This window comes from Cervus elaphus, chromosome 20 (genome assembly GCF_910594005.1).
Source record: "Cervus elaphus chromosome 20, mCerEla1.1, whole genome shotgun sequence".
Taxonomy (NCBI): Eukaryota; Metazoa; Chordata; class Mammalia; order Artiodactyla; family Cervidae; genus Cervus; species Cervus elaphus.
This window is the reverse complement of record NC_057834.1, coordinates 47,621,957-47,635,581: the sequence shown is the minus strand read 5'-3', so window position 1 is coordinate 47,635,581 and position 13,625 is coordinate 47,621,957. Positions and strand designations below refer to the sequence as shown.

Here is a 13,625-nt window from a genome sequence, read left to right as displayed (position 1 = left end):
GTGCTGCCTGGGGAAGAAGGAGCCCCAGGGAAGCTAAGGGAACAGGAGGAGGGTTCAGCCCAGAACAAAACCAAAACACTTCGGCTGTCACAGGGCTGGGATTATGAGCAAGAGGTGGTCATTGACTCCTCTGAAGGGGCCACTCAATCCTCTGAGCCCTCAACATGACCAAGGCCAACCCAAACACTGAATCAGAGACCAGATTTTTACAGAGCTACAGTGAACCACACAGTGAGGGACTCCCCTCATAAGCTATCACCTTCTATATATAAAATGTGGCAATCACCATTCATGGTTCAACATAGGGCACACAGACACTGTGCCCTATCATGTCCTTGATGACACTGAGGGAGACAGAGGGAAAAGTAGATGATGTCTTTGTTTGCTGGGACTGAAAGAAGCATGTTACCCTCAAATCCACTGTAATGCTATGCAACTAACAATAGGAGTGTTCAGAAAACCAGTAGGGCTTTTTTTTTTAAAGGAGATCCAAACTTCATCACAAACTAAGGGGAGAGCAAGATGCACTGATTTGTTTCCAAATCAAGAGTCCTTTTTATTTGCTGATCAAAAACTCAAAGAAAATTAGGTAAAATAAATTGAAGGAAGAAAGAGCTGTGTGGATAAATGAAAAGCTTATTCAATTTATGACCCTGTGTAGTAAACAGAGTTACTGTGGATTGCCTGATTACTTTTTTGGCTTCTTGATATATATATATATATATATATATATATATATATACACACACATGTGTGTGTGTGTCTGTCTGTCTGTGTGTCTGTGTGTATTTATTTATTTATTTATTGCATTGAATTGTTCTACTCCAGTGCTACTTGGGGGTGTTTTCTCTTTGGCTTCAGATGTGTTCTAGGACATTCCAAAATAACACAAGAATCACTGAGATAACTAAGAAAATAAGGCGCATTACCATAAGGGACACAACCTGAACTGAGATAGGCACCCCTTCCTTTAGTGGTCCTGGAGGCCCACTGTCAATGCTTCCTCCATATCCTGCCTCCTCACAGAATGGAGGGGCCCAACCATACATGCAGTGGCAGTTTCTGTTACTGTTGCAAACTCCTCGGCGGTTGCACTTCTCAGGGAAACAGTCAAATTTCAGGACTGAGCTATTCACACAACTTCTATTAAAACATACCCGCTCCTTACCACAGGAGGTACCATCATTTATCACACCCAGGTCAGGTAACCCCATAGGTACCATGGCTAGATGATAGCCAATGCCCCAGCACATGAGATTTTCTTCATGCAGATGAGTGGATATTAGGATAGTATGATCTGGCATATCAGGGAGGGTTTCGACATTTATACACTGGAGCCTGCCACATAAGGATCTTTCTTTGGGACACTTTTTATACTTACGAACTCCTGAAATCCCACAGTTCCCATATTGATCACCTATTACATTAACTGCATCATAGCACTGATGAGGAGCATCTTTGGCATCAAGTCCAAAAATTTTTTGGCACTGCATATACCTGGATTGACAACTCTGTTTGTAACAATGGGCTTCGTACTTGCAAGGGGTTCCGTCCTGCTTATAAGTATCATTTGGACAGAAAGCTGAGGTCCCATTGCAGTACTCTGCAAGGTCACATTCATTTTCTTCCATCCGACACATGTATCCAGATGGACGAAATCGACAGTTATGACAACAAAGTCCAATATTACAGCTGGCACCTCGTTTGAATTTACAATCTGGTTGACAACACCTGTCTTCTTCACACTCCTCTGTTGAACCACAATCACATTCCTCATTCTCTTCCACAATTTTGTTTCCACATCTCTTAACCACAAAGCCTAGGCCTGGGAGATTATTTAGACAGTTTAATCCTGAACTTACATGTGAATAAAATTCGGCATAACTACAATTACTAAACCCAGCTCGTCCAGTGCCCATGATACAACTATGCCTACCCTTACACTGGCAGTATTCATAATCATGGGTCATTCCCACACTATGGCCCAGAACATGAGCAGTCCAAGTGGCGGGTCTAAGGATGTTTCTATCTAGCATAGAACTTGTAGATCCTGAAGGCATCATACTACATACACTTCCCCAGTGATGAGCAAGTACATCCTTAAATGTTTTGTGAACATACAGGTGTGCCCAATCTGCTGGAATCCGAAGACGTAGGTCACGTGATCTGTACTGCACAAACTGGATTAAAACTTGTGATAGCTCTGGGAAATTAAGTGCTATTTTGTCTCTGTCTGTCCATACTTCAACAGCTAATAGTTGTATTCTCATATGGACTTCTTGAAAGTAAGAGTCTGCAATTGAAGTCAGAAGAATGGCATCATTTATGACTTGAGTAAGATTGGAGTTCAAATATAAATACCTACTATTATCAAAGACCAGGGCTAATTCCAAGTACTTTTGGTGCACATATGACTCAGTGAAATCTGGAGTCCTAGCCATGTTCTCATGCTGGGCCATCTGCTCTATTGTTTCATCATTAGTTAAGCCACAGATCTGATTAGGAAATTCCTCCTCTTTCTCCAGGGGATATACCATATGTTCAAAATTGGAAGAAGCCTTGAAGGGCTGGATTTGATAATGATTGGCAGCAATTTTCAGGATGCCTCGGAGACCTCCCATGCATGTACTTATCGTAGCTTCAGAATCCTGATTTCCTTCAACCAAGCCCATATAGTTGCAGTCACTGGGTATATAAGGGTGATCTTCCAAGAGTCTCCCCTGTTCTGTGAAGGAGAAAACCTGCAGATTCCGAGGCAACAGAAACCTCTTGGGCCACAGGTGAAGGACGCGGTTCTTGCCTTTTACCTGCAGGAGGTAGGACACGTGCCTGGCCGTCCCCTGCTCCCCTCCACTGAAGCTCAGCTTCTTGGGAATGGTGATTTCATAGGAGTCAAAGTCCCACTCCGGGTGAAAAATTAAATCCTTGCCAAGAGAGTCAACCAGGAGCACCGCCAGGAGTAGCGACCGGCCCGGGGAGAGGCAGGGCCTCACTGACCTCATGGCACAGCCTGTCCCCCCGTGAGTCAGTCCCTGCCACTGTGGCCTTGCGAGTCAGCCTTCCAGGGACCTCTGCTAGAGGCGCGGGCAGCAGTGCGTGGCGTGCGGAGCCCGCCGGTGCGTGGGAGCGCAGCCCTGGGCCAAGCTGGGTCAGGCTGAGGCTCGCTGATTTCCCCTGCAGGTGCACGCCCCGCCCAACGCATCTAGTTCGTTTTCTGGGCGGTGCGGTTGGGCGCACGTGGACGAGTCCAAGGAAGGTGCGCGAGAATCAAATGAGAAGCTAGACTGTCTGCCTGCGGGTTGGAGAAGACAGAGAGCGGCTTGAGAAAAGGAGAAGGACTAAAGAATAAGAGGAACAACAGAGAACTTGCTAAAGGCTCACTGTATCTTGGGCCATTTCTTGTTTCTATAGACTTTAGGATACACCCGATTTTCCCATGTGTTGATCTGTGTGTTTCATAGGCTGCTGTGCCCACTTCATCATTGCACTACTTCATCATTCCACTTTTCTGCTGGGCTCACTTGCGGCCAAGGGAAAGAGCATCTGAGGCGGCCAGAGTAGCACCGGAGCCTGAGAAAATAACCGGAGACACGAACTTCCCACCCTCAGCCGTGGTAGCACCTTTGGTCAACAGATGGAATATGAGCAGAGTTCAGGAAACGCTCCATTTAGCAAAAGGAAGTTATGGAGACTTTACTGAGAACTGTTGGAAGGAACTGCCGAGGATCCACATATCAAAAGGTTGTGACGTGAAATGGGGATTTGGAAGTCTAGACCACATTCAGGAAGTTTGATGTGAAAGAGGGGAAAGAAAGAGAAAAAGAGGCTGGAGAGTTCTGGGGAGTTTGGGATTGACTAGTACCCGTGGCTGTATATAAAACAGATAAGCAACAAGGACCTACAGTATAGCACAGGGAAAGGGAAAGTGAAAGTCGCTCAGTTGTGTCCAACTCTTTGTGACCACAGGGACTATACAGTCCATGGACTTCTCCAGGTCAGAATACTGGAGTGGGTAGCCTTTTCCCTTCTCTAGGGGATCTTCCCAACCCAGGGATCGAACCCAGGTCTCCGGGAACTCTGCTCAATATTATGTAACAACCTAAATGGTAAGAGAATTTGGAAAGAAAAATAGATACACGTATTTGTATAACTCACTCTGCTATATACCTGAAATTAACATGACATTCTTTTTTTTTTTTTTACCGTTCAGAATATTTTTTTTTCTTTCATTTTTTTTGCATTTATTTTTATTAGTTGGAGGCTAATTACTTTACAATATTGTAGTGGTTTTTGACATACATTGACATGAATCAGCCTTGGATTTACATGTGTTCCCCATCCCGATCCCCCCTCCCACCTCCCTACCCATCCCATCCCTCTGGGTCTTCCCAGTGCACCAGCCCCGAGCACTTGTCTCATGCATCCAACCTGGGCTGGTGATCTGTTTCACACTTGATAATATACGTTTTGATGTTGTTCTCTCGGAACATCCCACCCTCGCATTCTCCCAGAGTCCAAAAGTCTGTTCTGTACATCTGTGTCTCCTTTCCTGTTTTGCATATTTCTGTTTTGCATCATTACCATCTTTCTAAATTCCATATATATGTGTTAGTATACTGTATTGGTCTTTATCTTTCTGGCTTACTTCACTCTGTATTAAGGGCTCCAGTTTCATCCATCTCATTAGAACTGATTCAAACGAATTCTTTTTAATGGCTGAGTAATATTCCATGGTGTATATGTACCACAGCTTCCTTATCCATTTGTCTGCTGATGGACATCTAGGTTGCTTCCATGTCCTGGATATTGTAAACAGTGCTGCGATGAACATTGGGGTGCACGTGTCTCTTTCAGATCTTGTTTCCTCGGTGTGTATGCCCAGAAGTGTGATTGCTGGGTCATATGGCAGTTCTATTTCCAGTTTTTTAAGAAATCTCCACACTGTTCTCCATAGCGGCTATACTAGTTTGCATTCCCACCAATAGCAACACGACATTCTTAATCAACTGTACTCTGATATAATACAAAAAATTTTTTTTCATAAATAAAAATAATTTTTTTAAAAGAGAGATTGTTAGAGGGAAGGGTCCTGGCCATTCTCAAGCACTGGTATAAAGCTTCCCTCAGCCTCCAGCAGAGGATAGGGAATCCCTCAAAGAGAACCACCTCCAGGGGGCGGCAAAGAAGGAGGCCTGTGTACTGTGGAAATGACCTGGTTGGAGATCCTGCTTTGAGTTCTTTAGGACATATACCCAGAAGTTCAACTGCTGATGGATTCCTAGAATTGTGAGTGTAATTGGCAGACAGTAAGGAAGGGCCTGTCTGAAGATTCAGGTTCCTAGTCAAGTCAGTTACCGAGCCGAGAGGCAGTGGACATAAAGGACATGAAGGAGGGGAGAACCCAGCAGAGGGCTGACTAGGGCCCAGTGACGGTTTCACTGAGTGTGCTGAGCTCCTAGTTCAAGCCAGGAATGACAATTTCCTCAGTCTGTAAATCTGGCTAATGTTCTCGAGTCCCCAGCAGCCTAAACTGGGGAAGGCAGTTGGGATCTGTCTTCTGTATTCATTCTATTTTATCATCGTTTTCATACCTATACCATTTTCCTTTCCACCACTGCATTATTTCTTGATTAAAACATTAACTCTGAAGCTCCTATTGCTACAATTTTATCTTTGGGCTAAACTCTGCAGCATCTGTTTGTTAACACAAAACTCTATGGAAATAGCCTGCTTAGACCTGTTTCTCTTTATTTACAAAAATGAACAACAATGCATATGTATTATAAAAGGTGAGTTAAATAGAGTAGAAAATGCAAGGCTTTCCTTTATCTTTAGCCTGCATCTGTCTTTAATAAACTCTTCCCACACTGAAACAGAATTTTTAGGTATAATTCTTTCTCCATCTTAGGATATGCCATAAAATATAGACAGCATGTTATATTTAAAAATATTACATACTATTCATTTATTTAAGACACTACCTTTTTCAATACACAATATATTGTAAACAATTTTCTAAGTCATTGATAATAACAGATGTAGATCATTTCTTTTTAAGCATGCATGCTCTTCTGTGTATGTATATAACATACTTCTTAGTCATTCATCTGTTGGAAGACATTTGGGTTGACCGCTGTGAATAATGCTGCCTTAAAAATCGGTGTGCAACATGTACCCCAATGTTCATCACAGCACTGTTTATAATAGCCAGGACATGGAAGCAACCTAGATGCCCATCAGCAGATGAATGGATAAGGAAGCTGTGGTACATATACACAATAGAATATTACTCAGCCATTAAAAAGAATTCATTTGGATCAGTTCTAATGAGGTGGATGAAACTGGAGCCCATTATACAGAGTGAAGTAAGCCAGAAAGAAAAACACCAATACAGTATACTAACGCATATATATGGAATTTAGAAAGATGGTAACGATAACCCTATATGCAAGACAGAAAAAGAGACATATATAGAACAGACTTTTGGACTCTATGGGAGAAGGCGAGGGTAGGATGATCTGAGAGAACAACAGCATCAAAACATGTTGATGCTGTGTGTGAAACAGATCAAGTGTGAAACAGATCGCCAGTCCAGGTTGGATGCATGAGACAAGTGCTTGAGGCTGGTGCACTGGGGTGACCCAGAGGGATGGGATGGGTAGGGAGGTGGGAGGGGGGTTCAGGATGGGGAACACATGTAAATCCGTGGCTGATTCATGTCAATGTATGGCAAAAACCACTACAATATTGTAAAGTAATTAGCCTCCAACTAATAAAAATAATTGGGAAAAAATCAAATTAATTTTTTATTACTGAGTTGAAGAACTGTCCTATATATTCTGATAGATGTGCATCTATCAGACATATGATGTGCAATTATTTTTCTCCCATTCTGTAGATTACCTTTTCACTTTCTAGACTGTATCTTTTGGTTTGCAGATTTAAAATTTATCAATTTTTTATTTTGTTACCTGTGCTTTTTAGTGTCATAACCATGAAATCATCCCCAAATCTAGTGTCCTAAAGCTTTATTTCTATGCTTCATTCTAGGATTTTAATAGTTTTTGTTCTTCCAATTAGTTCTTTAATCCACCTTGTGTAAATTTTTGTATATGTATAAGGAAGGTAAGGGTTCAGTTTTATTCTTCTGCATGTGGATATCCAGTTTTCCCTACAACATTACTCAAGAGACTGTCTTCTCCTTGTTGTGTTCTTGACATTCTTGTTGAACATCATTTGGTCATATATGGAAGAGTTTATTTCTGGGTTCTCAATTCCGTATGGTGTATATATCTATCTTTATGCCAGGACTAAACCGTATGGTGTATATATCTATCTTTATGCCAGGACTAAACCGTATGGTGTATATATCTATCTTTATGCCAGGACTAAACCATCATAATGACTATCAATTATTATATTTTACCAATTAATATCTTTCCATTAATTTGAAGCATCTTTGGGGGATTTTTAGCAATGTTTTATGGTTTTATGGTTTCCCACTTTTTTCACCTTTTTCCTCAGTATATTCCTAAGTATTTTATACTTTTAAGGGCCATAGTATTATAGTATTTTAGTATAATGGGCTTGTTTTCTTACTTTCCATCTCAGTTTGCTCATTGATTTTTGAGTGTTGATTTTGTATCCCATAACTTTGATGAATTCATTTGTTAGTTCTAAGAAAGTTTTGTTTGGTCATTGTTGTTTTTTTTGGGTTTTTTTTGGTGAATCCTTAGGTTTTTCTGTACATAAGACCATATCATCTGCAAACAGAGATTATTTAAATTCTTCATTTCCATTTTATATGTCTTTTATTTCTTTTTCATGTCTGATTGCTCTGGCTAGAACTTCCTGTACTATGTTGAATAGTAATGACAAGAGTGAATATCTTTGCCCACTTGTACTTGATCTTGAAGGAAAAGGTTTCCCATTGAGTATGATGTTAACTTTTTATTTATGACTTTTATTATCTTGAGTTAGTCTTCTTTCCTTCCTAGTCTGTGAGCATTTTTGTCATGAAAGTGTATTGAATTTTTTCAAATACTTTGCATCAATTGATATGGTCATATGTATTTTATCCTTTGTTCTATTAATAAGGTATAGTACATTGATTGACTTCTCATGTTTTGAACCATCTTTTCATTCAGTATAAATCCCATTTGGTCATGGAATATGATCCCTTTAATGTGTTCTTGAATTCAGTTTGCTAGTATTTTCTTTAAGATTTTTGTATTAATATTCATGACGGATACTGCTCTGAGGTCTTCTTTCGTTGTTATTTTTTATCTGGTATTAATATCATGGTAATGCTTGCCTCATAGGATGAGTTTGGGAATGTCCCTGCCTGTTCAATTCTTTGGAAGACTTTAAGAAGTCTTGATGTTAATTATTCTTTAAATATTTGTAACACTTTTTAAGTGTTCACTTTTATAAATATTTAAAGAATTCTTCAGTGAAACCCTCTAATCCTGAGCTTTTCTTTGTTGACAGTCTTTTGATTAGTCCTCAATCTTCTCACTTGTTATAGGCATATGTATACATTTTATTTCTTTGTGATTCATCCTTGATAGGCTTTCTGTTTCTAAAAATTTATCCATTTCTGAAGTTATACAATTTGCTAGCGTATAATTATTCATAGTAGTCTTTTGTACTTCTTACTTATGTAACATTAATTGCAATGTTTTCTCATTCGTTTTTGATTTTAGATACTTGAGCCTTCCTTTTTTCTTACTTATTTTCATTCAAAGTTTGTCAATTTCATTGATCTTTTTTAAAAAAAGCTCAGTTTCATTGTTTTTTTAATATTATTTTTTATTCTCTTTCATTTATTTCTGCTCTAATCCTTATTTTCTACTTCTGTCTGCAGAATTTGGGTTTGGTTTTCTTTTTCTTAGTCTAGTTCCTTGAGGTATGAGGTACAGTTATTTATTTTAGACCTCACTTTCTTTTTAAGTGTTCACTTTTATAAATTTCTCTCTTTCTACACCTTTTGCTACATCCCATGAGATGGGATGGTGTGGCTTCATTTTCATTTACCTGCAGATATTTTCCAAATTCTCTTATAATGTTTTCTTTATCTTATTGGCTTTTAAAGAGTGCATGGTCTCATTTCCACATATTTGTGGATTTTCCTGTTTTCCTTCATATAGTTTAAATTTTTAATTGAAAAGTAGAGTTTATTTAAAATATTATATTAGTTTCAGGTATTTCAGCATGGTGATTCAGTGTTTTTATGCAATATACTCCATTAAAATTTATTACAAAATAACAGCTATAATTCCATGTGTTGTACAATATACACTTGTTGCTTATCTCCTTTTATATATAGTGTTTTGTAGCTCTGAATCTTCTACCCTTAACTTACCCCCTTCTCCCTTCTCTCTCCTCTTTGGTAAACAATAGTTTGTTTTCTATATCTATGAGTCTATTTTAAATGTATATTTATTTGTATTATATTTTAGATTTCATTTATAAGCGATAGCATACAGTGTTTGTCTTTCTCTGACTTATTTCACACAGAGTAATAATATCTTGATCTGTCCACATCACTGAAAATGGCAAGATTTCGTTCCTTTAACAAGTGAGTAATATTCCATGGCATATACATATCCCACATCTTCATAAGCCAACCATCTGTTAATGGGCACTTGGGTTGCTTCCGTGTCTTGACTATTGTAAATACTGAAGCCATGAACATTGAGGTCCATGTTTGTTTTGGAATTAGTGTTTTCATTTATTCCAGTTATATACCCAGGAATGGAATTGCTGGAGCATATAGTCATTCTATTTTTAGTTTATTGAGGCACATCTACACTGTTTCCTATAGTGTTTACACTAATTTACATTTCCACCAACAGTGTGTAAATGTTCCCTTTTCTCCACATCTTTGCCAACATTTGTTGCTTGTAGGCATTTTGATAACATCCTGATAGGTATGAGGTGATATCTTATGGCTTTGAATTGTATTTCTGTAATAATTAGCAATATTGAACATCTTTTCATGTGCCGGCGCACTTGCCAATAACGCGCTATCTGCAGGTGTCTACAACTCTTCTCAGACACAACTCAAGGTCGAGTCTTTTCCTCTGTTGTGGCTTTCCCAGACTTAGTGCATCATTGTGCCATGAAGTGGACAGGGTTGGAGTATTCCTTAACCTGGGCCTGGGGATACCAGTGTTGTAGTTAGAATTGAACCATCTGGGCTGCTGTCAGAAGTCAGGGCTGCTTTTATGATACTGTTTGAGTAAATACCAACAATGGCTGCTGCAATCCCAGCTGACCTCTCCCTGGGTCCTCTCTGTCTCCCTGAGTGAATGAGTGAATGTTGCATCCTCAGTTGTATCTGACTCTTTGTGACCCCATGGACTGTAGCCTGCCAGGCTCCTCTGTCCATGGGATTATTCAGGCAAGAATACGGAAGTGGGTTGCCATTTCCTTCTCCAGGGGATCTTCCCAACCCAGGGATTGAACCCACGTCTCTTGCACAGGCAGGTGGATTTTTTTTTTTAAACCACTGAGCTATCTGGGAAGCCCTAGGTGGAGTCTTTATATGTAGTCACTAACCCTCTACAGTTATTGACCTATTAAATGTAACTTTTGTGTCAGGGCAACTGATTGTCAAACTTATTTTAATTTTGGTTAATTTAAATAGCCACATGTTACTACTAGCTGCCATATCAGCCAGCACAGTTATAGAAGGCTCAATCTTCTACTTTCTAGCAGTATTTAATATCCAACTCTCTAATACTCATTAGAAAAAGATGAGTTTCCCAGGTGACTCAGTGGTAAAGAATATGATTCTCTAAATGATACTTTCCACTTACCTATGGGGGATAGATTCCAACACCAGCAGTGGATACTTGAAACCACAGATGGTAACAAGCCCTATATCTATATATACAATGCTTTTTCCTATACATTCCTCCTATGATTTTAATTCACAAATTAGGCACAATAAAAGATTAACCAAAACAAGTAATATTAAAATAAAATAATTACAACAATATACTTGTTGTAATATACAACACTTACAACAATATATGAAAGCTATGTGGTCCTCTCTCTCTCCTCTCTCAAAATATCTTACTCTCTTGTACTCAACTGAACATATGAGATGATGCAATACTGACCCAGTGAGATGAAGTGAGATTAATGATGTAGGCACTGTTAAGGGAATTTTCCTTTAGAGTTGAACCTTGAATACATGTTTTTGAATTGTTGACTAATACAAGATTTTTGAAATAAATGCAGTACTACATGATCTGTGACTGATTGAATCCACTGGTGCAACAGATGCAGAACCAAGGATCCAGAGAGTAGACTAAGGGACTTGAGCATCCAAGGATTTGGGTATCTGTAGTGGATCCTGGAAGTAACTCCCCATGGATCCTAAGGGACAAACTGTAGTGTTTTTGGACTGCAGTTGACCACAGGTAACTGAATCTATGGGAGGTGAAACTGTAAATAATGGAGGACTACTATATCTATATATTGCTAAATGATCACCATAAGTCTAGCTAATATTCATCACTATGCATAGCTATCCTTTTTTCCCATGTAAAAACTTTTTTAAATTTATTTATCTATTTTAATTGGAGGCTAATTACTTTACTATATCGTGGTGGTTTCTGCCATACATTGACATGAAACAGCTGTGGGTGTACATGTGTCCCCACATCCTGAAGCCCCCTCCCACCTCTCTCCCTATCCCATCCATCTGGGCTGTACCAGTGCGCTGGCTTTGAGTGCCCTGTTTCATGCATTGAACTTGGACTGGTCATCTATTTCACATATGGTAATATACATGTTTCAATGCTATTCTCTCAAATCATCTCACCCTTGCCTTCCCCCACAGAGTCCAAAAGTCTGTTCTTTATATCTGTGTGTCTTTTGCTGTCTTGCATATAGGGTTGTTGTTAGCATCTTTCTAAGTTCCAAATATATGTGTTAATATACAGTATTGGTGTTTTTCTTTCTGACTTACTTCACTCTGTATAATAGGCTCCAGTTTTATCCACCACACTTAAAGGTCTTCTACCTTCTGGGTTTCAAGCCATACTTTTGTCCTTCCTCATCCTATAATTGTAAAAATGTCTGTCTAATATGTGCTTTAACAAATTCTTTTAGTCCCTCTCTGATTTTTTTGTATGGAGTACAATACTGTATTTTAGGGGTTGTATAATTCTGTCTTATTATTGGAACAAGTATTGGATAATCCTATAACTGAAAAAGGGCATTATAAATGGTTTTAACAAATCAATTAGAAAAAGATAGATAATCTAATAGAAAAATGAGCAAAAGATTTCTACAGGCACATCACATAAGAGAACATTCAGCTAGCTAATAAACAATTGGAAAGGTTCTTAATCACCTTATTAAACAGAGTACTGCAAATTAAGGCTGCTTTCTGATGCTACACCCATCAGGTCTAGCAGTGACTCAAGAAATTAGTAACATGAAGCTTTGATGAGGATATAAAATGTTAAGAACTATCTTACACTTCAGTGGCAATGAATCAATAAAATCATTTTAGATACTGGTTTGGCATTGTCTTATATAGTTGAAAATATGCTCTATGGTCCAGAAGTTCCATTCCTGCCCTACAAAAATGTGTGCAAATGTACACTTAGGTTAATGGATATAGCAATACTCCCCAAAATGGAAAAAAAGCCTAATTTTCATCAGTGGTGACTGATGGGAAGAAGCTAATGAATCTGGGTTATATGCAACACCATGACCCAACCGTCTTGGGTGGCCCTACATGACATGGCTTATAGTTTCATTGAGATAGGCAAGGTTGTGGCCCATGTGATCAGTTTGGTTAGTTTTCTCTGATTGTGGTTTTCATTCTGTGTGCCCTCTGATAGTTGAGGATAAGAGGCTTGTGCAAGCTTCCTGATGGGTGAGACTGGCTGTGGGGAAATCATCCCTGAATATTCATTGGAAGGACTGATGTTGAAGCTGAAGCACCAATACTTTGACCACCTGATGCGAAGAGCTGACTCATTAGAAAAGACCTTAATGCTGGGAAAGATTGAAGGCAGGAGGAGAAGGGGATGACAGAAGATGAGAAGGTTGGATGGCAACACCAACTCAACAGACGTGATTTTGAGCAAGCTCCAGAAGGACAGGGAAGCCTGGTGTGCTTCAGTCCATGGGGCTGCAAAGAGTTGGACATGACTGAGCAACTGAACAAGTATTTTTACTTCCATTAAAAAATTATAACTCAATGTATTGTGTCCCTCCCTATCTTTTCTCCTAAAAGATAAAAAAAAAAAATAGTTTCAAGTTTTTGAGATGGCTCTTATGATTCCTTATGTCCCTTTGCTAATAATTAATGTAAGTGTTATTATGTGGGTTTTAAAATGCTTCTACATTATTCATATTTAGGATAAAACTAAGCACAACCAGAGCAACATTTATTGCTCTTAGAAGTTACCTTCTGGGACTTCCCTGATGATCCAGTGGTTAAGAATCCACCTGCCAATGCAGAGGGCGCAGGTTCCATCCCTGCTCCAGGAAGATTCCACGTGCCATCCGGCTTCTAAGTTCATGCGCCACAACTACTGAAGCCCGAATGCTCTAGAGCCTGTGAACTACAACTACTGAGCCTGCACCCTAGGGTC

The 13,625-nt window shown here is 39.3% G+C and overlaps 1 protein-coding gene across 1 annotated transcript; it reads right to left on the bottom strand.

Annotated features, from left to right (window-relative positions):
• Nucleotides 1-857: 857 nt before the first annotated feature.
• Nucleotides 858-3,002, bottom strand: LOC122676728 (disintegrin and metalloproteinase domain-containing protein 30-like). The gene has a single exon (XM_043876320.1). The coding sequence runs from the start codon at nucleotides 3,000-3,002 to the stop codon at nucleotides 858-860; it is 2,145 nt and encodes a 714-aa protein (XP_043732255.1).
• Between the last annotated feature and the right edge of the window lie 10,623 nt (nucleotides 3,003-13,625).